This window comes from Oryzias latipes, chromosome 4 (assembly GCF_053564925.1).
Source record: "Oryzias latipes strain Hd-rR chromosome 4, Olatipes_Hd-rR_3.1".
Classification (NCBI taxonomy): domain Eukaryota; kingdom Metazoa; phylum Chordata; class Actinopteri; order Beloniformes; family Adrianichthyidae; genus Oryzias; species Oryzias latipes.
This window is the reverse complement of record NC_136240.1, coordinates 16,237,970-16,258,690: the sequence shown is the minus strand read 5'-3', so window position 1 is coordinate 16,258,690 and position 20,721 is coordinate 16,237,970. Positions and strand designations below refer to the sequence as shown.

The 20,721-nt window shown below is 38.0% G+C and overlaps 1 protein-coding gene across 6 annotated transcripts in view; it reads left to right on the top strand.

Annotated features, from left to right (window-relative positions):
* Positions 1–20,721, top strand: part of LOC101163965 (3',5'-cyclic-AMP phosphodiesterase 4C) — a 97,705-nt gene that overhangs the window by 32,448 nt on the left and 44,536 nt on the right. Inside the window, exon 1 of one of the 6 annotated variants that reach the window (XM_078945853.1) lies at positions 19,791–20,249. The exons of 4 other annotated variants lie outside the window; for them this stretch is intronic. In XM_078945853.1, the coding sequence (XP_078801979.1) occupies positions 20,056–20,249 (194 nt within the window). In that variant the 5' untranslated portion in view covers positions 19,791–20,055. Of the gene's footprint in view, positions 1–19,790; positions 20,250–20,721 lie in introns of those variants that run through there. One more of the 6 variants, XM_078945854.1, reaches the window with a different exon arrangement.

Below are 20,721 nucleotides of genomic sequence, written 5' to 3'. Positions count from 1 at the left end.
TCAAATGTCCAGGGAGACACCGCTCTGTCGCTGAGTTTGTTTTGTCGAGGCTGCAAGCCAGTAACAATTAGTCAGGACTCTGGAGACTGTTGAGACAAATAATAAGCTGTTGAGCAGCTAGAATTTCTCCAAACACCATTTGGCTTGGGCTGCCAGTCCAATGCGGAGGGGATTTTTCTTATTAAACTGCACTCTAAAAAAAGTTTAAAACAACCTTTTTAAATGTTGTCTGTTTTGTCGCACACACACAGGACATGTGGTCCAGGAAAACCTTTTCCAGAGTTGTCTCATCAGTCATTAGGAGAAGAACATTGCAGATAGAAATGACCTGCAGGACCCTGTCAAATTAAATAAATTAGAACACCACAAACTGGTCTTTGAGGTAATTTAAGTGTGGCTGACCCCAAGAGGTTTTTCTGGGAGTTGGGTCAGCGCTTCTGGAATGTACCAAAATAACTCTTCAGTATTTTTATTTTCTTACACTGGATAAAATTGCTATTACAGCACAACTGGGACAGATAGACATTTTAGCTGGAACCTCTGGGGGTACACTAATAGATGAGTCACTCCAACAGAGTATTATTGAGCGATCACGAAGATGCCGAATCATGCAGCTGCAGATTGCCTAATTCCTCCCATGTTTTAAATTCATTGAACAGTTAACTGTCCGTGCAGACCTGATCCTTTACCTTGTGTTTACATTATTACAGTTATGTGAACACAGATTTTTAGGAGCAAAATGGGACTAAAGGAATTTCTACCATGGTCTGGGTGAATACTCATTCTGATTGGCTGCTGGATGTGGGTTAAAAGGTGATAATGCACAGTGATAATGCATAAATGTTCTTCTTTAAAACAAACTTTAGCTTCATTATCTGGACAAAATCAAACGGTAAGAGGTGAACTTTCTCTCTTAACCTATGCTTTATTTAACCTATCGTGACGATAAGCATAGATATCGCTTTCCTTTGCTGCAGCAGTCGAGTTCGGTGCCGGCTCAGTGCGTTGTTATGTTACCGTGACAACACGGCACTCCGCAGAAGCAGCCGTCCTCTGCTTCGTGATAATGCTTCGTCTGCCATTATCCCTTACATAAACAACACGGTTTAGCTTTAAAATGTTTTTAATTGCATTAGATGCTTCATTTAAAGCTGTTTGTTATAAAGACAAAATTGGCTCTGGATATAAAAACATAAGTGGATGGACATGGTCAGCAACAATACTCAGGTAGGCTGTGGTGTTGTAACGATGCTCAGTAGGTACTAAGAGACCAAAAGTGAGTCAAGAAAACTTCCCCCACACCATTACGCCACCACCACCAGCCTGAACCACTGATAAAAGGCAGGATGGATGATGCTTTCATGTTGTTGCGAAATTCTGACCGGACCATCTGAATGTCACAGCAGAAATGGAGACTCATTAGACCAGACAATGTTTTTCTAATCTTCTATTGTCCAGTTTTGGTGATTCTTTGTGAATTGTAGCCTCAGTTTCCTGCTCTTAGTTGACAGGAGTGACACCTGGTGTGGTCTTCTGCTGCTGAATCCCATCTGCCTCAAGGCTAGACGTGCTCTGCGTTCGGAGATGCTCTTCTGCAGACCTCAGTTGTAACCAGTAGTTTTTTGAGTTACTGTTGTCTTTCTATCAGCTGGGACCAGTCTGGTCATTCTCCTCTGACCTCTGGCATCAACAAAGCATTTCCGCCCACAGAACTGCCCCTCACTGGATATTTTCTCCTTTTCAGACCATTCTCTGTAAACTCTAGAGATGGTTGTGCGTGAAAATCCTAGAAGATCAGCAGTTTCTGAAGTACTTAGACCAGCCCTTCTGGCACTGACAACCATAAAAACATGCCACTTTCAAAGTCACTTAGATCCCCTTTTTTCCCGTTCTGATGCTCAGTTTGAACTCCAGCAGATCGTTTTTAACCATGTCTACATGCCTAAATGTTGCTGAGTTGCTGCCGTGTGATTAGAAACTTGCACAAAAGAGCAGGTGGACATGTTTACCGTATGAAGTAGCCAGTGAGTATAATACGCTAAGTACTGATGAAACTCGGAGACAGCCATGGTGGAGGTTTATTCTTTCCTTGCAACGTCACTGATTAGCTATCTTTATTTTTAAAGTAAAGATTAATGGTTCGGTATTTCCAAATTTCTGACCAGTTAAAGCAAGACTGTTTAAAAGAGCAACTGTTTATTATAATAAAGAAAATCAAAAAAGTTTATGATTAATGCATGCTTTAGATTCAGTCTAGTTCTTCAAACTATGGAGTTTCCTTTGAAAACTCAAAATTGGTTCACTAACGTCAGTAGAGATTGTTTCTCCCCTTCTTTGCTTCTTCCTGCAGTGGTGACGGAGCAACTGAATAAAAATTCAAATTAGATTAATACTTTATTTTATGGAGAAAAACTACAAACTAAAACCTTTGGTTGCTAGCATCTAAAAAAAGATTAATACAGTGGGGAAAAGGAAATTCTTTATGACACACTGGGGGTTCATTCTGACATTTGGTATGACGGTCATTTTCTTTAGTGTTATTGTTGCTGATACACTGAGCAGAAATTCTATTTCCACATGATAAGAAATAACATTATTGCATCATAATCAGATTTTGCTCAGATGAGCATTTCTAGCCAAGCTATTATCCAGGCTTTAAACTGAAAATTGTCTTCAATAAGAAAGATTATTATGCTTTTAGCATAAACACTGCAAAAGACAATTTTCATTTATTCTTCAAATATTTTGTTCTATTTTATTGGTTTTGTTAAATTATCATAATAATCCCAGACACACATTTAGGAATGTTCCCTTTATTTTCCGCAGAAGATTATCATATTTTTATTTCATGTCTGTGTAAGCAAAGAGCTGAAGTGTTGCATTTTGAAACGGTGGAGGAGCATCCTAATTTGAAAGGACAAAAAATTCTTAATTTACAAAATAAACAAAGGTAGTATGTAGGCAGTAAATCCAGTGGTACGAATAGAAAAAACTGGCAGGAAATGAGGCAGAATCTGGACAAAAAAACACACAGAGACTTCGGTTACATTTAATTGTGTTTATTTAGAAAGTGTTAATTCTCAATTGAAGTGTCTCTAGGTACACACAAAAAACATCAGACAAAAAAAAAAGGATAATAATACATTTCAGTCAGATGAGGCCAAATTTTCTAAACTGTATTTAAAAAATAATCATTTTTGATTTAATCCTCCTGTTGTGAGCAAAAAGAAGAAGCCTCCAGCAGAACTGGGCTCTGTAAGGGCGACCATCTGCCGTGACTGGTCATGTGATGAGATGATATGGTAGTATTCACTCCTTGAGTTTGTGATAGCTTTTCCTTTTCCCCAAAAATAATCCCAAGCACACACGATTGTTTGTGGATCCTCATCAATGTGAAGACAAGACACACGACATACAAGCTCCACTGTGACAGCTTATCGTGCCACTTTATGCAGTCTCCACAATCCTGAAGAGTTTTCCATCACACAAGATGTCTGCCTGTCTGGCAGTAGTGATGGCTATCTCGTTATGGTACTTCTTTCTTGATATACAGTGAAAGTTTCTGTTTTGAGACACCAGAAAAAAAACTCTATTTTTTCATTTATGCCCGGGCATCTAGTCCGGCTGCCTCCCTGGGGAAGGCATCCGAAGACCCAGGACAAGCTCAGGGTCTCAGGGTCCCCCCAGAGGAGCTGGAAGAAGTTTGGGCATCTTTGGTTAGACTGCTGCCCCCGCGACCCGGTCCCAGATGAGCAGAAGATAGATGGATGGATATTCTTCATTTTGAACCCTGTTAACTTTTTTTCAAAGCTTCCATGAAGTCCAGTTGGGTTTGATCAAAAGCTGACTTCCTAAACCTGTGATAATGTCCATTATGATTGATAGCAGTCCATTAAGATGTGTTTGCATTTCAGTAAAAAGCAGCATGTATGTGCACAGAGGGTAAAGGTTGTTACTATTACTTATCGGCATTTCATTTAATAAATACAAAATTAGAAAATCTAGACCACCCAATCTACACAACAATCCTTCAAAACGCATGGTAATGTCCGACGAGGTCTGCATTATCAGTGAAGCGGAGGACACTTGCTTCAAAGAAGTGCGTTCTTTTCTGATACTACACACCTCGGAGCCCTTTATCCCGCTTATACCATGTGTCTTAAATCAATTTTTAGTACCTTAATATCATAAATTTTTAGGTTTTTATCGCTTTTTCCCAAAAAGTTGACTACTTGATACGTGGTCTGACACTTTGTCATGGTACTGCAGCGGCAAAGGAGAACGATATGCTGATCATCGTGATAGGTTACAAAAAGCATCAGAGAAAAGTTCACCTCTTAACACTTTTCGTTGTCCAGATGATGAAGCAAAAGTTTATTTCAAAGAAACAAAGTCTGAAGTCTGAATAGTTCAATTCCTTATCATGTCTTAACTCCTCGTGGATTATATTTTCGATTACTGTTCTGCTGCATTGCAGTCTTCAAAATGATCAAATTAACCAAACAGGTAGAAGGAAACTAAAAAACCATGTTTTTGTTTTAAAACGCTAATTGGACTAGTTACTAGCATTTAGTCTAGTGAAGTTATATAGAACAGTTGGGCTATGTGACTGGAACTTCCTTCTTATGTGTGAAATGTCACTTTTTAGTACACACCCAGCAGCCAATCAGAATTAAATATTCACCTGGACCACGGTATAAAAAACGTTTAAACCACACAGCTTTAAAAAGTATTTCTTTTCCAAGTTAAAAATGGTGCATGATAATGCTTCTGGCACCTAGGCTAAACATTCAATGGACAGTGTTACTGTATGTAACTGTTTTCACATTCTCTATTTCCTTTTTTTGAGACCTTTGCTTCTCCAACTGTTTCCTGGCAGGAGCATCTAAATAATGAAACACTGACCATGAATTGCAAAAAAAGGAAGTTTCAAAAAAAAAAAAAAATGATGTAAAGTCAAGACACATCTGAAAATAAAAAAACGCAATTTCAAACGGAGACGTCCAAACAGATGCGGTCAGAAACGCAGGCTGACAGATCAAACATTTTCTTGTGGACTCAGACTCTCCAACTGTGACTTCAAAGCAGATCTGATGCAGCAAATGATAAATGTGTAGCTTTCTGAAATTGATTACAACCACTGCGTGCATCTTGCCTCCAGGCTGTTCCTATGTTATTTTATGTAGATGACCTTTTCAGGCTGACACATAATGAAACTGCTTGTTTGAAACCAGCCATACTTGAGAAATCTTTGTTGTTTTCTTGTTCCTTCACTTTTCGCCTATGGCTGGTGATAGACCTCACACTTCTGCTTTCTCATTTTTCTGGATGGGAAGTCTTGGAAGATATAGAGTCAAATGTTTCTTGTGTTGGTGCTGGATTTAATACATTCAAAGTTGAACTTAGTCGGGATGAAATAAAATAATTTACGATTAACAGAGGAAGGCATCTGTTGGCACGCCGTGTCTGAGCTGTTATTATTTATTAGAAATGTTGTTTTGTGTTCTGCTTGCTACCAGTTGGTGCTGACAGCATGCTTTCCACAGCTCAATAACTGCTGCCTATTTGAAACAAACTATGTGCAAAATTACACGGCTCAATGTGAAGTTTCTCTGGTTGCTATGTTTGTCAGCCAGCCATCTTAACTGTCGCCTCTGAGGTTGGTTAAAAAAAAAAGTCTAATAAAAGATTATTTAACCTGCATACATCAGTTCTGGTTCTATTGACTGAATCCGGTGTTCTCACTATCAGCTCTCTGTTCCCTGGTTGGATCTTCATATCTGTCCTCTGTTTGATCTATGCCTTGGTCACATGGACCTGTACAGGGGTTGACCCTTCCGGTTGCTGCATGTTTTTGGGTTGACCGGGCCTGTAGAGGGTCGTAGAGAGATGGGGCTGCATCTTAAGGGTGTGTCTTACAGTTCCTGTGAGGCTCGTGTGGCCATCTTAAGAGACGTCATGAAAATGGAATGTACCATTGTCGTGCGTGTGGTAAGAGTATCATAAAGTATTTGTAAGGATAATGTAAGATACACACTCATAAGACTTACGAGTGATGGTGTTGTACAGTGCCCTTACACCGTACTCTAGCCACTAGTGAGGTGGCTCCTCAATGACCAAAAAGCTGCCCGCACAGGTTGGGGAGATGATACGTAAGGGGCTGTAGGACACAAACTGTGCTCGGACTGTCTAATTCATAACTTCTAACAGTCAGGCTGCACGAATGGGTCTCGCAAGGAGCATGCACTTATCACATGAATAGCACCAGCAGGCCCCTTGTACAGTATGCAAGATTGGGGGGCTTACCTAATTCACTCTTACCCTGAATGAATGTCCACTACAACCTGTTGCCCACAGCGTGCCCGTAGAAAATATGTGCATGAACATTTTAGCCCAACCCCATCTGTACAGGTTTGCATTTATTATTTTCATTAATTTTCAGCCCGTATCCACCCTTAAGGGCAGTTGTGACTAAGGCTTAAGTAAGGACATCTTTTAGTAAAATCACCAACTTTGTGAAGAAGCATATTTTATTGACTCAAAGAGAGATCCTAAAAAAGATGAGATGTCTTGATTTTTGCTAAAGGTCACGGATGTCAAGCAAGGTATCCACTATCATTACACTGTTCTATCTTCTTCTTCATTTTACACTGTAATGGTAAAAAGCTTACAGTCATCCTAAACATCTACTAAATACAACATGTGCATTGCAGACAATGATAGCTGAATCAGAAGGTCAAGCTTCACAAGTTCACCTGCTCATGGACATCCAGGTATTAATCAATGAATCAATTGACTTTTTAATACATATTACCCGTCGTGTAAACATTTACAACACAAAGTGCTTTACAAGCACAACAAAATAAGTAGAAGTACATCCCAAAGGCATTTCAAACGACAGAGGAACAGTAGGAATCAAATGTTATTATATATTTTTTCATTAAAATCATCTCAGAATGGGGTAGCACTGCAGATAATGTTTTTAAATTATGAAAATAAAATAGCATAAAAAACTTCACAGGTATGTCAGACCAGGAGGAGGCCCTGTGGAAAGATGTTATCTCTGAGCTGGCCTAGAAAAACCTCCTGTACTTTTGGAAATGCTGGGAGAGGTTGTCGGAGGTATAGTGTCCCTGCCACTGCCCTTTTGAGCTACACCCAGATCCGTGTAAATAATGGACAAACTAGGTTGTATTTATTGCCGTTGTAAAAAAAAAAAAAAAAAAGGAAATTAATTAAAAAGCTCCTTGAGCATATAAATGACAAAGTAATTTCTGCCAAATGACTGCAGCACTGAGAAAACCAGATAACATTTATTAAAATGGCAATAAATAGGCAAACCAAAATTAGCATATCGCCACACTTCCTTAGTGAAGGGAATTTCGGCCCTTAATTGTTGCTTATCAGATATACAGAAAATGCAAAGTTTGAAAAAACAAACTGTGGCTGACTGTTAGGTGAAGAAAATCTTCTATAAGGACTGAAAGTTCAGCCCAAAAGAGACAATCAGGGGCTTAAAGATACTCAAAACATTTATGCTTTTAAATCCAAAGATTACAAGGATTTGGAGACTTAATTGGAATATTTCGACTTCGTCCTACCAGCTGAATTCAGGGAGTAAGTGCTTGATCTCATTTAAGCTTTTTTTTATTATTTAAAAAACCCCTGAGGCCAGTTTTCGGTGAATCGTGAGTGCGCCCTGCATTTGTGAGTAGCTTGCAATCAAGTAAAAAATAGTTTCTGATCCACCTGGTAACAACGGCATATTAACTCAGGGGTTGAGCGCTTGAGCAGATGAGGATAGCTCTTGATGCCAGTATGAATGTTGTGCTCACTGATTTGGTCATGCTAGCACAGGTCAGATAAATGAGTGTGGTAGATCTTCATATGCTTAGATGAATTACCCCCCAAAAATTCCCTGTTAATAAAAAACAAGCCTTTTGGAGTTGCCCTTCCTCTGACCTCACTCATGTTAGAGGCTCAAGCTTGAGTTCTATTTTATTTTCCTTTACTGCACTTGTAAGTGCTATAGAGATTTACACTACATTGTTGTCTGTCTTGGCATCTTATAGGACTGTCAGATGGTCCACATCTGTGCCAAGTGCTCCCAATGGCACTGTTACAACGTGACATAATTGGGCATTCTTTTACCGTGTTTATTTCATAGTTGGTTCTAAACTGAATACTTCTAAGAAAGAAAGTAATAAAATGTGACCAACAGTGCTTTAAAGTGACGAAATAAAAAAAAAAAAGTTTTTCTTGAGCACAAAATGTACAAGTTTGACAAAAACGGCTTGACATTTTTGAGCTTACATGCTTTTTGTCCTCCAAAATAATCACATCCCTGCATCTAACACTTCAAAATGTGAGTTTTTTTCTTCATTTTTAAAGCTGCTGTGTGTGGATTGTGACTTTTAGAAAGTGATGGTCAGGGTTATTATAAGGTATAAAAAACAAACAGGACAAATTTAAAGGATTTTCCATTAAACGTTAGAAAAACTGAGATACAATTGATTAAATTCCAATTTTTAAATGTAATTTTTGCACTTTACCCACTCCAATAAAATCATGTTTTTGGTGTTTTTAACGTGTTCTGGTGGCATTTTTCTCACAATGGTGGACATATATATAATAAAATGCAGACTAAAATAGCATTTTCGAGTATTTCTATATACAAATACAGGTCACAAGCTCCCCGCTCTTCTCCATTCTGATGCATCCACTTGCAAACAATTGGATCCATGTACTGTATGTCTTTGTTTCCTTCGTCTGAGCTGGCATCTGCATGGCTCAAAACTGTACGGCTGGATTGCTCCATTATTGGTTAATTAAAACCGGTGATGTTAAGGTGGGGTTGAGGGACTGTAAGCCAGTGGGAGAGTGTGTAAACAAAAGGATGATGGAAAATGGGGACGTGCTTACTCCATGCCACCAGTTCCGCCCACAACCCAGAGCCAAATTTCTGATGTACTCCTGCCGCTCTGCAGAAACTATGTCCTAAAAAATGACACAGGTTGATTGATTTTGGCTAACAAAGGAATAATTATAGTTTAAAAAAAAAAACACTTGAACATGTTTAAAATATATCAAAGGATGACTGGAGTGGGAAAATTCAGGTTTTCAACTTCAGCAAATTTATTTCAATAATTGTGTAGAAATGCTTCTGTTTATGCAGACTGGTAACAGTAGTAGATAACCCACCCCTTCCCCACCTCTCCCTTCTTGTTCCATTAAATTAAAGTGATGAATCTGCAATAACTGTAATGTTGTTAGTTTGACTGGTAACATAAGAAGCAATGACGACAAGTTCAGGCTCTGAGCAGAATGAGGCTGTAGGCATGATGACACTGATTCATTTCTTCATCATGTGTGTTGGGGTGTTGAGTCGAGAGGAATTACTGGGCCGATTAGTCAGACAGCGGCAGAATGGAATTGTTTTTTCTGTTTGCGCCAGAAAAGCATTTCTATTCAGCTTTGTGAGGAGTAGATTTACCGTCCTATAAAGAAACTTTGCTGTCTTTTAAAAATATCAGCCTTTGTTGCATAAATCAGTTTAATTTTATATCAGAATGTATTTGCACTGCATTTTAAGACATGGAAGCTGAATTTTAAAAGACGACTTGCCAAAGTTAGTTTTACAACTAAATAGTCCACTCATCTGTTTAGTCACACTCAGCAAAATGTGACCACAATATTGTTCAATTTTAGCTTTTAAACGGCAATCAAAGTGTTTGTTTGCACAATTTTGTTCACAGTTGTTCTTCATTTTCCATTGTTAAAGCAGATGAAAATTTTACACTCCTTATAGTAGCATGCACACATTTTTGTTTTTTGTCACTATTTAATTTACAGTAAAAAAAATAAAATAAAAAACAGTCAGTTTAAATTAAGTCTGAACTGGGAAATTGTCAAAATAATCTCCAAACAAACTGCTATTGTGTGTTTACTGCCTGTAAATCATGTGTTTATAGGTACCGGTAGACATTTTATAGCCTGCTCGAGGCCATAACATTTAACTTACAATAATCTCTTTCTCTCAATGTCATCTCAAATCATATCACATTTGTTTGCTGATTTTATCTTTTTTGCTGTTCTTGGAGACGGCTCAGGCGGGTGGGAAGAAGGAGGCCAGCAGATCTACCTGTGAACTGATCCAGATCAGCCTGGAGTTTTTTTAGTTGTACAGTACTCCATAAATGTTGGAATATAAATGTAATAAGTGAATAAGTGAAATTTGTTTCTGTAAAGTTTGTGTTGATATAATTGACGGTTGGGGCTAAAGTCCCACTCAAATCCTCTTTTGATCTATTTTAAATATTCCCAGTGGTCTTTTTTAAGTATGACTGTGCTGTTTTTAGGCAAAGCCAAAAAACCTATTGTTTTCTAGGACATAGTTTCTGCAGAACATCATTAGAAATTGAGTTGTAGGGGGGGCCATTGGCGGGGAGTGAGCCTGCCCCCACTTGCCATCATTCCTTTGTTTACACTTTATCCCACTGGCTTAAAGCCCCTCACAACTGCAAGCATTACTAGTGCAACCAAAATGGTGAGTGATTTTGGAGCTGTCCACTTTTGAGGCAGATGCCAGCTCAGACGAGGAAAATGAAAACTTTAATTGATCTATCTGTCTGCAAGTGGATGCATGGAAATGGAGCAGAGCAAGAAGCTTTTGGTTCACCAATTGGACTGCTTCTGATTCACAATGATTTGAATAAAGAAATACTCAGAAACACAACTTTAATTTAAGTTTTTTTAAACATGTCCTCCCTCCAGGAGTTTAAAAAAAAACATGTTAAAAACACAAAAACATGGGTGTTTAATTTAGTGTTACCAAAGCTTTTAGTCTCTCCATATAAGGATATTTAACAAGTTTAGTCATATTGATGAAAAAGAAAAATACTAGATTTTTGAGAAGCAGAATAGAATATTAAATAAATACTAAATTGATGTGTTTTTTTTTTTAACATTTCATGCTATTTAAGTTAGAAGGACTTTGGTCTGCCAATAGTCTCTTTTTTGCTATTGTTAACTTTTGTCTTTTTTTTACCGTAAAAAGTTCAAATTTATTATGATGCTAATAATTGAGTTTTATTCATTTCAGTCTGGTTAAATATATTTTGCTAAATCTAAGGGTGAATATAGCCAAAAGGCCACTGATTGCTGAAGGTTATAATCGACTTTACTGCAACCACAAATTGCAGAAATGCCCCTTACCTTATGGCTAATCACATGTGCATCCTCAAGACACTTCAAAGATTATTCCTAGACCCATGTTTAATTTTCCTAAATTCTACTGTAAAAGTTGCTCTTTGTGTGATTTCAAAAGAAAAGGTGATCTTCCTTTATGATGAGAAAGATGTCTGTGTCTGTAATGAGCTCAGTGTTAAAGGGCGGAGAATGAAAAAAAAAAGTGACTTTTATGCAAATTAACAAATCTAATAAATGCAAAGACATTTCCTTCAATGCAGCAGCTCTTAGCTGATGAAAAATCCCACATCTTGCCACCAAATGTGATAATTCTACACCAGGGATGTAAAAGATGGCTGAAGCCCCCTAATGTTCTGACCTTTTAAAGACAGTCAGCCTCTGAGTTTACCCAGGGTCTTCAACCCTAGGCAGAGAAAAAAAGACTGAGCTTATAGCTGAAGCACTATTGATAAACCGCCATGTTTAGTATAATTGATGGGTTTACTAGTCAATAGTTTCCTTTTCACTTTAGATTACTTCTAAAGGGTGTTCCGTGAATAAATGTGTACTTTTACTTCAGTTTCTGTAGATCATAATTCGGGTCTATAAAACATGATTATTTCATCAAAAAATAAATAAAAATCTTCTTATAATAAGAAAACATTTGGAGAAATAAGAGCAACATGAAAAAAAAATTGCGTCAAGAAAAATTTTTAGCTTTTATTTTGTTTTCTTTTTTGCGTGAATGATTTTTTTAAACTTTGAACTTTTTAATGTCGTGCAAAAATCTCTTGACCCTAAAGTAGCTGATCGATAACTGAAAAGCTTGGTTCCAGCCAAGCTTTCCTCTGTGCCGCAAAGAACCAAACATCTGACAAACTGCAGTAGATTGCACATGTGTAAATTAACGCTCCTCAGAACTTTCTGGAAAACCCTTTAACCATTGCAAAGGGTTTTCACTTTAATTCACAGTTTGGGGATTGAGCTTGCTTCTCTGTTAACACATTTTCAATGGAAGATCACAACTTTGGGCAAAAAAACAGTGTCACACTACAGCTAAGTGAATGAGGAATCACATTGACAGTTGCCTATTGATATTAACCTATGTAACTTATATTTAAGCAGACTAATCTATACTTTTCTTGTATTTAAAAATATGAATGTATAAAACGCACAAATGTTATCTAAAGCATAGCGGTGAACCGTGGTTATGGTTAAAGCCTACTACACTGAAGATTTGACAGAAAATAAAAAAAAATTAAAAGATTTTTCAAAAACCCTTTGATAATTTTTCATGGGATATAGATACTTTTGGGTGATTTGGTAAGCTTTTTCTCTTCATAATGTTAGTTTAAGATGTAAAAATATTGACATAAGTGTTTCGGAATAAAGCATTAAATTTGAAAAAAGATTTTAACACTGTGTAACTGTATTAGAATTAATTGACAACAAATTTTGTGTTATCTCATGCCCAAGTAGGCATTAAAAAAATGAATGATAATACATGAGTTACTTCACACAATAAAGTTGAAATAAATTAGCAAAACCTTTGCCGCCAAAAGATTTCTTTCATGAAAAGCCCTTCTACTGCCCCTAGTGGACTGCTGGTGAACTACAGGGCAGAAAAGGTGGACAAAGTTATTTACAATGGTTTTTTAAAGGAAAGTTTTGATTATGCCAATGTGATGGGGGTCTCAGAAATGCCTGTATCAAATATGATACAAAGGGTTACAGGGTTAATAATATGTCCATGCACATTCTTATTATTTCTTATGAAGTGAAAGGATGAACAACAAGGAAAAGAGCCATTTAAAGCCTTCTTCTGGTAGAAGAGCCTGACATGTCGACCACCAAAAGCATAAATTATTTGAGTTTGCTATATTGGGAAGTATATTAAATCAATAGCTCGTCATTACCTTTGGGAATCCTGCTGTGCCAGTGACCACATACCTGCTTCATGCTGTGAAGGTTAGGCCGTGTATGGTTTTAATGAGGACCTTTTGCTGGTTGCTCCCCTTATTTTCTTTTGCTAGCCTACCTGTAATTCTCTGCAGGTGTTGTGCAGCCTATTTAGCTGAATGGAACTGCTAGACTGCCTGAGGCTTTTGGAGATGCTGGCAATGGAAAGTCACCCTCTTCTTATTGATTTAGGTTAAAAATGAAGAAAATTTGACAAAAGCAAAAACTACAGCAAAAGATTTGCTTTTATATAAATCATTGCATTTTTTAGCCCCTATAGATTTGTTGTAAAAAAAAAAAAGTAACACTTGTGACACTGCCTTTGCTCAGCTGAGAAGCTGACAGAGCAGAAAGACAAAGAGTGTTAAAGTGTTATGTCTTATTGCGGTTACATTTAGAATTTGACTTTGGTGTTAAAACCATCCGTCACATCTTTATCAAGGCAAGCGGTCAAATACAGTCTGGAACAATTGTAAACTTTATGGACACATTTATTAAAACAAGGCATAATTTTCCCATTTTGTTTGCACTTTTGCTGTGCACCTAATATGCCACACGGTTGAAGCCAAGGTCTTAAGCTTTTAAAATCCCTTTTTTGGTTATTTCTCTCTCTATAGCATGCGCTGTGGCTCTGAATGAAAACATAGCACAGTTGCATCATTAAGATTCAGATATTTTATGCTCATGCTATTGACAAAATGGAGCTAATTTTTTCTCATATTGTAAATAAATAATTGCTTTGATGTATAACGCGCTTCGACTAATACTTAATAGTATCAATAAATGTATTTCAATTATTAATGTTAAAGAAAGTGACTGTTTTGAATAAACCGCATAGCAACATGCCCCTTTTCCTTGGTTGATGCTGTTGCCATCATCTCGAACTTTACATCCTCCTTCACATCTTTTACATCCACCTCTCATGCTTGGATTCAACGTGTCACCTTTTTTGACCAGTTTTCATCAAACCAGTAGTGTTTGACCCCCCCCCCCCCCCCTCTTGGTGACAAAGCAGCCCCATGTGGCTTCAAGGTCAACAAGCGTTGGTAGAATTTTAGCCGATATCAGGTTGAATAACAGCAAACAGAGGAGCTCCCAGTTGCCGTGGAGATGCAGCAGTTCCTGAAAGACACTTAGATCTGATTCAGTGTCATTGAGGCAGTATGGCTGAGTGTTTTGTCTCAGCTTCATCTCAAGTAAGAGTAAAAGTTCACACCAGCCTTGAAAAAGCTGTGCAGGTTTTGTTCTGATGCAGTTTCATAATTGAAATGAGTGTTAGTTTGCTGAGGTTAAGTTGTTTTACTTATGTGTGTGACTGAATTTAATCTCAGGATATAGGACGACTAAAGCAGCTGTTGATTATGGGATGTGCCAGAACCCTGCAGGTCGTACATTCCAGTCATGTATGGCTGTTGCTGGGGGAGAATAAGTTCAATCCAACCTCTCAACACAGCCCAGATGAGTATTTTTTCCGAAGTAAGGTTGTAAGAAGTCATTCTGTAAGTGATCTCCTATCTGCAGCAGATTTAGCAACTACAGTGTACTTTCAGTGTGAAGAATCTTGGAGGACTGTGGGTGACTATCTACAAAAAGTGTTTCCAAGAAAATTCCATCTTTGGGGATTTTTGCACGATGCTTACATTTTCTGCAAAGTTGTTTACTCTGTTATTTCTTTTACTTAGAAGAAAATGAGCCTTTTTCTGTGTTAATACACAATGCCCAGTGGTGTCCTGCCACCACTGGCAGGTCAGCCATTATTGACAGGTGATAGAATGCCCTGCAGCAAAGCTGTGCATACAGTGACACACGGAGAGTGACACTTTTTAGTGATTTAAGGTTGCTGTAGAATCGGAATGCTGCATGTCGTCCTAATGTGCTTCTAGCCCTGAGCATATTCTGTTTACAGTATAAGGGAAATGTTTCAGGGTTTTGCTTTGCAAAAAAATGTCTTGTTTGCTAAAACTCTAGGCATTAGGAAGGGTCATCAACACAGGGAAAACGTGAAGTGTCTAAGCTTTTTAACAGATGCCTTATAAAGGACTACAGTTTAATACTCATTTAGGGTAAAGATATGTGAAGAATTTAGTAAAGAGTAAAGTAGTTTGGTCCTCTTTCTAGAGTTACTCACTTGGACAAAATGCTGTTTGTAATCTAACAATTATTTTAATATCATCGTTGTTTCCTCAGTTATTTTAACAAAACCAATTATTTTGCAGTATATAATTATTATAGAGTAACTTTTCATTTTTTTAAGTGTGTGAGTAGTCGACATTCAGTAGGCCTAATCTTCCTTCGCCTGCTTTCTTTTTTTCCCTTTATTCAAAAATTACAGATAAAAAAATAAACGTTTAGTTCTGGATAAACCCAAACACACAGATGGTGGAACAGAAACTGAAAACAACCGATTTATAAAGTGCTTAATATTGGTTTATTTATGTGTTAAAACATTTATTGTTTCATTCTATAGTTTTGCAGTTCATTTTTTATTGTCTGATCAGTTAAAGCTAATAATTACAATTGATTAAAATGTGTAATTTCAGTGTTATCTTTTTGGTTAGATGTATCTTAACCAATAAATGGAGCACAAAAACAGTCAGTAGGAGCAGTGAATAACGTCTATTATCTCTGATAATGTCACCCATCAGGGTGTGGGGTGTAATCGGCAGCACGGGAGAAAATCACTCCTGACTTAAAAGCAGTAAAAGTGGGCAGTCACATGGATCGGAGTGACAGGGGCCACGTTGTGTTTGCTCAACTTCTGCACATCCATAGCGTTTATGCATGCACCTGCATGCTGTGGAACGACGCCTGGTGAACCCTGTTAAGGTCATGTGCTCCCAAGGGTCAAAGCAAGCACGATGTCAGGACACTGCTGTAGAAATTGGTGAAAGATTTTCTTGCAAATCCATCAATATCTAGGTATTTCATCAAAACTACCAATTGAGAGTTATTGTAAAAACAGGGATATGAAACAATAAATGATGGGAGTTTGGTGACAGAATTTACACATCTATAGCAGCGCTGCATTGCTTTGAAAAGCGTAATTCCTAGAAGAGTGTAAATGCTCTTTGACAGACCATATTAAAAACTACTAGGTTCTGTATTGACCCTTTTAAATGGATCAAGAGCGCTTATACATTTCAGGTAATGTATTGTCATTTACAGTTAGAATTACTGCCACTGTTTCTAAATTCTTCACACCCAGGAATTCCCCTCAGATTCACAGGACTTCAATAGTCAACTCGTACCATCTATGATGCCTGAAAACTCCTGCAGATGTTTGTGGCACTTCTTTGGATCCAAGTTTATGTGGGGTCAGAAGTGAGAAAGTACACACTAGCGGGCAGATGGTCTTCATACTGTTGGTGTGCTGCTTGCATTAATCCCAGCAGATGGACTCCATCTGAAATGTGGGTTTCCACTTTTCCAAAGGAAAGAATAATCACAATCAGCTCTGATAAAGCCTGAAACTACGATCAGAAAAAAAAATCCTTTTTATTGATATGGTATTTTTAAAATATCTGTATTAATTGAACTGGGTGGATGCAAGTAACATTCTATTTAAATCTAAAAATAAAAGGTTTTATTAAAGTTTAGGATGAAATCTTTGGTGCTGAAAGAAGAACGCCACATATAGTTAACCAAAGCTATTTTGAAAATGGCGTGCTCTGCTCTCCTTGACGAAGTGTTTGTTGTTCACTTCCAACAATTTTGACAAGCTCTCCTGAAATTTCTGTCTGTTACTTTGATTTTTGTCAATAAAAAAACCCAAACAGTTATTTTACCAACACTAAGAGTTTGTGCTCAACTCTCAGGTAATACTTTAAATGGTTTTCCTGCTTTTTAAATGTTGTTTCTAGCTTTACACAGGTTTGCAGATAACTTTTTAGTCCAGAAAAAGCAAAGTAAATTGTATTCGCTATCTAAATGTCTCAAAGCTCTCATCATCTAAATCTTTACTATTTTAAGCCTTGCTTTGAAAGATAAAAAATGTTTAAATCAGATTAACCCTAAAATATTTTAAAATGCAGCAGATATTATATAGTGGACTTATTAGTCCCCTAATATTTTGCCGAAACCTCAAGTGCTGCGAGTAAAATTTAGATGACTTTGGCAAAATAAAAGTTGAATATTAAAACCAGCTTTTTGTCTCCTATTTACTCTTAAGCTCACTGTCATAAAAACACAAAAGAAAAAGGCCAAAAAAACACACAATATGCAGAGATTTTGATGCAACACAAACAAAATTATATTTCACACTATTAGGATGCTTAAAACTGGTGTACGGAGCTTCACTGATGACACTTTGAAAATACTGCAATTCTTTTGATTGTAGTTGTGCATCAACACAAACACGCTTTAAGTGTGCAGTCATGTTTGTGACAGCTGCCTTTTAAAACGTTTGCCTCTGCAAAACTTTGGCATCACCTAACACTTTTCTAGAAAGTAAAAGACTGTCACAATTATTTCTGCAGCACCTAGCACCTCAACATGTAGACGTTCTTTATGGAGTCTGAAGAGCTCATATGCACTTTTTGTAGAGGTGAGCATTTTTCTAGAAAAAGATAAATTCTCTATCAGATCTGTCAGCAGAGGCTTGATATTCCACACTGAGTCCAAAAAAATCCATTTTGTGCTCACTTGTTGGTTAAATTACTCTCACAGATGAATTAATCACAACTACAGAAACTAATTAAAGGGTGTAAAATGTGCCCTCTGACATACTTTTTTTTTTTTTAAATGAATTGATTATTTAGTCCTTGGTAATGAGTTTGTTGATCTGCTTGGAAACAGAAGAGTTTGTGACTCAGTCAGATAAGTAGTTCCACATGTCCCAGAATTAGTCACTTAATTAGAACACGTGGAATGCAGCTTCTTGTCTTTTGTCCTAAATGACTCATAAATGTAATTTTTTAAAGGAGGGACTCAGTTGTTTTGTGGGTTTTTATATTTTGTAATCACTTTTCTAACAAAGCCAGAGCTTTCAGTTGCAGAGATAGGTGTCAGTAAATCATGTGGATTGACTTGGAGGTTAAAAGTTCAAAATAGTCCCTCCCTGAGTTTTATGGAATAGAGTTGTACTCATGAAGCTGCTGGGAGGAGGTTTTTCCAACAAGCCTAAGCAATGCACATGAATGTAAACCTGACTTTTTAAAAAGTCACATCCCAACAGGTTTAAGGCACATGTTGGAATTTCTTATTTCTCATCTGTCAAATTGAATGTAGGGGTTTGTTTTTGTGTGTGAGAGCCATCTGCTGGCCAAATGTGACACTACTCTATGCAACAGCTGTGTTTGTGTTGGTGAGCTCACTCCAGTGACCCCTGCGTTCCTCCTCTGAATTAAATCAGCCCACCCCCACTGTTAGACCTCATCCCAGACTCCTGAGCCCCTCTGTTTCTCGACCGTAATCAAATTTACCTGGAGATGCACACAGAAAGTAAATAGTTATTGCCAGATTCATTTTGCAATTTACAAGAAACACACAAATGTTATTCTGGAGCATTAGTCATAAGTCTTAATTTTTTTAATTGCATTACTTACCCTCTTACTGTGTCTTTCTTCTTTTTCATTGGAGGTAAAGCATTGGCTGTTTGTGTCATATTTGCAACCGACATGTAGATGTGACAGAAAATGTAAGTTGATGTCCACAGGGACGATATAATTCATTAGTTAAAACTCTGCAAAGGTGAACTGAAGTAGAGACATTTCTGATTAGTTTGTGTGAATGTTAAACCTTTTAAATGCTGAAGATTCATATCTTAATTCCACGTTCTCATTCTGTTTTCTGATGGGAGACGAAGAGTGGGGAAAATACTGATGTGCCGATTGAATCCTTCAAAACGTGCTCCAAGATTACACTTGTAGACATAATATTCTAAACTCACTTTTGCTTTTGTTTGCTACGGGCTTAAGCCCTTCGCTGATAAAAATCAGAACACGCCGTCCTGAAACGCACAGCTGACCACCTTATGATCCAAGCATGTCTGAATTGTGTGCTTTTATTGTTTGGTTCAAGTGCTCACTACTTGGAAGACTCAAACATGATACTTTTACTGCCTCCTACGTATCTCTGCTGTGTTTAGTTACCAGCAGGTTGAGGATGTCGGTGTGTGTGTTTTGGCTGTATTTGCAAGGTTATGTTGTGGGCAGAGGAGGTTTGGATAACTTCACATCTGTGGGTCAGAGATGCTTTTTTTTCCCATTACCACCCAGCCTCAGCGAGAAAGCACTATTCACTTAAGATAGCAGTAAAAGCCAAAGTGACATCTCCAAGATTCCTGATACCTTTTATCTCAAGCATGCTCTGTTTTTAGACAGAGCTGGGGCCTTGGTGGCCAATAGGAAAAAACAGTCCATGCTGTGGCCTCTTCCTGCAGCTCTGGGATCCTTCTCCACAAGAAAAGCTGCAACCACCGGGTTCTGCACTCTAGAGTGGTGCAGGAAAACAGATGTAAACTGGTGCACTTGCTGGTTGCCAATTCACTTGTGAGACACATCTAGCTCCCCCTTGGCATGAGCTAACAACACTATAATTCAGACCTGGCCATATTTAGGCAGAGCTTAGAGCTGTGTAAACACAGCTTACAGCTAAGGGGAGGGCTCACTCCTGCACTCATGTTCGTGTCCATCAACAGGACTTGCAGATAGCTTTTTCGGGAAAGGTGAAGAATACCTTCAAGGAGGAAAACGAGAAGTGAGTCAGCAGAAATTAGACTTTTGAGAATATAAAGTGGGTCCTAAAAGAGAAACTCCTGAACCGATTTTTGATATATAAGGAGTACCTGTACCCTAAGATGGACGAGTTGGACTACCTGTCAAGAGGAGAGATGTACAAAAGATCAGCGTAAGACAAAAATTTTGTCCAACAGTGCAGCAGCGTGACTGTGCCCCTGGGGAGACAGGACCCATGTCGTTCAGCGACTCACAGCCCATCAAGCTGAAACCACAATCACCGTCTGTTTCACCCTGCGGATCCCCCAGGATGTCCCCCTGCGACTCTCCTCGCAGTTCCCCCCGTCACTCTCCGCTGCTGTTCCGCAAGCTCCTCATAAACCGCAGCATTGCTCTGCAGCGCCGCTTCACTTTGGCACACACCCCCAGGTAGCATCAATAATGCCTGACATGCATCTTGTTTTGTTAGTTTAGAGTGTTTTGTAGCAAAGCTTAAAAAACAGACGATAATGTGGATTCAGATGCTGTTTTGACAGTCTGTGTGACACTGTGGCCTAAATGAACTTGAGTTTACTTGAGAACACATATTGAAGACAATTTACAATTTGTTGGAGAATTTGATAGATAATGGGGCTTGTTTTTGTGCTAACAGAAGCTGCTTTTTCACATTCTCAAAGTGTGGGTCATGGGATAGATGTTGCAAAAAAGCTCCTCTGTTTAATGGAAAGGTAACTCTGGGAAATCATGATTTCGTTGACGTCGGGAGTGATGCCGTCTCAAAGGACTTCATTGTTCTTGAAGTGAAAGAGAGGGCCTTGTTTTGGGCCCAAGGTGTTCTTCAGGCCCAGTGCAGGTCAAATCATAACAAGAAAGGTATCCATAGCAACGTATGAACTGCTGA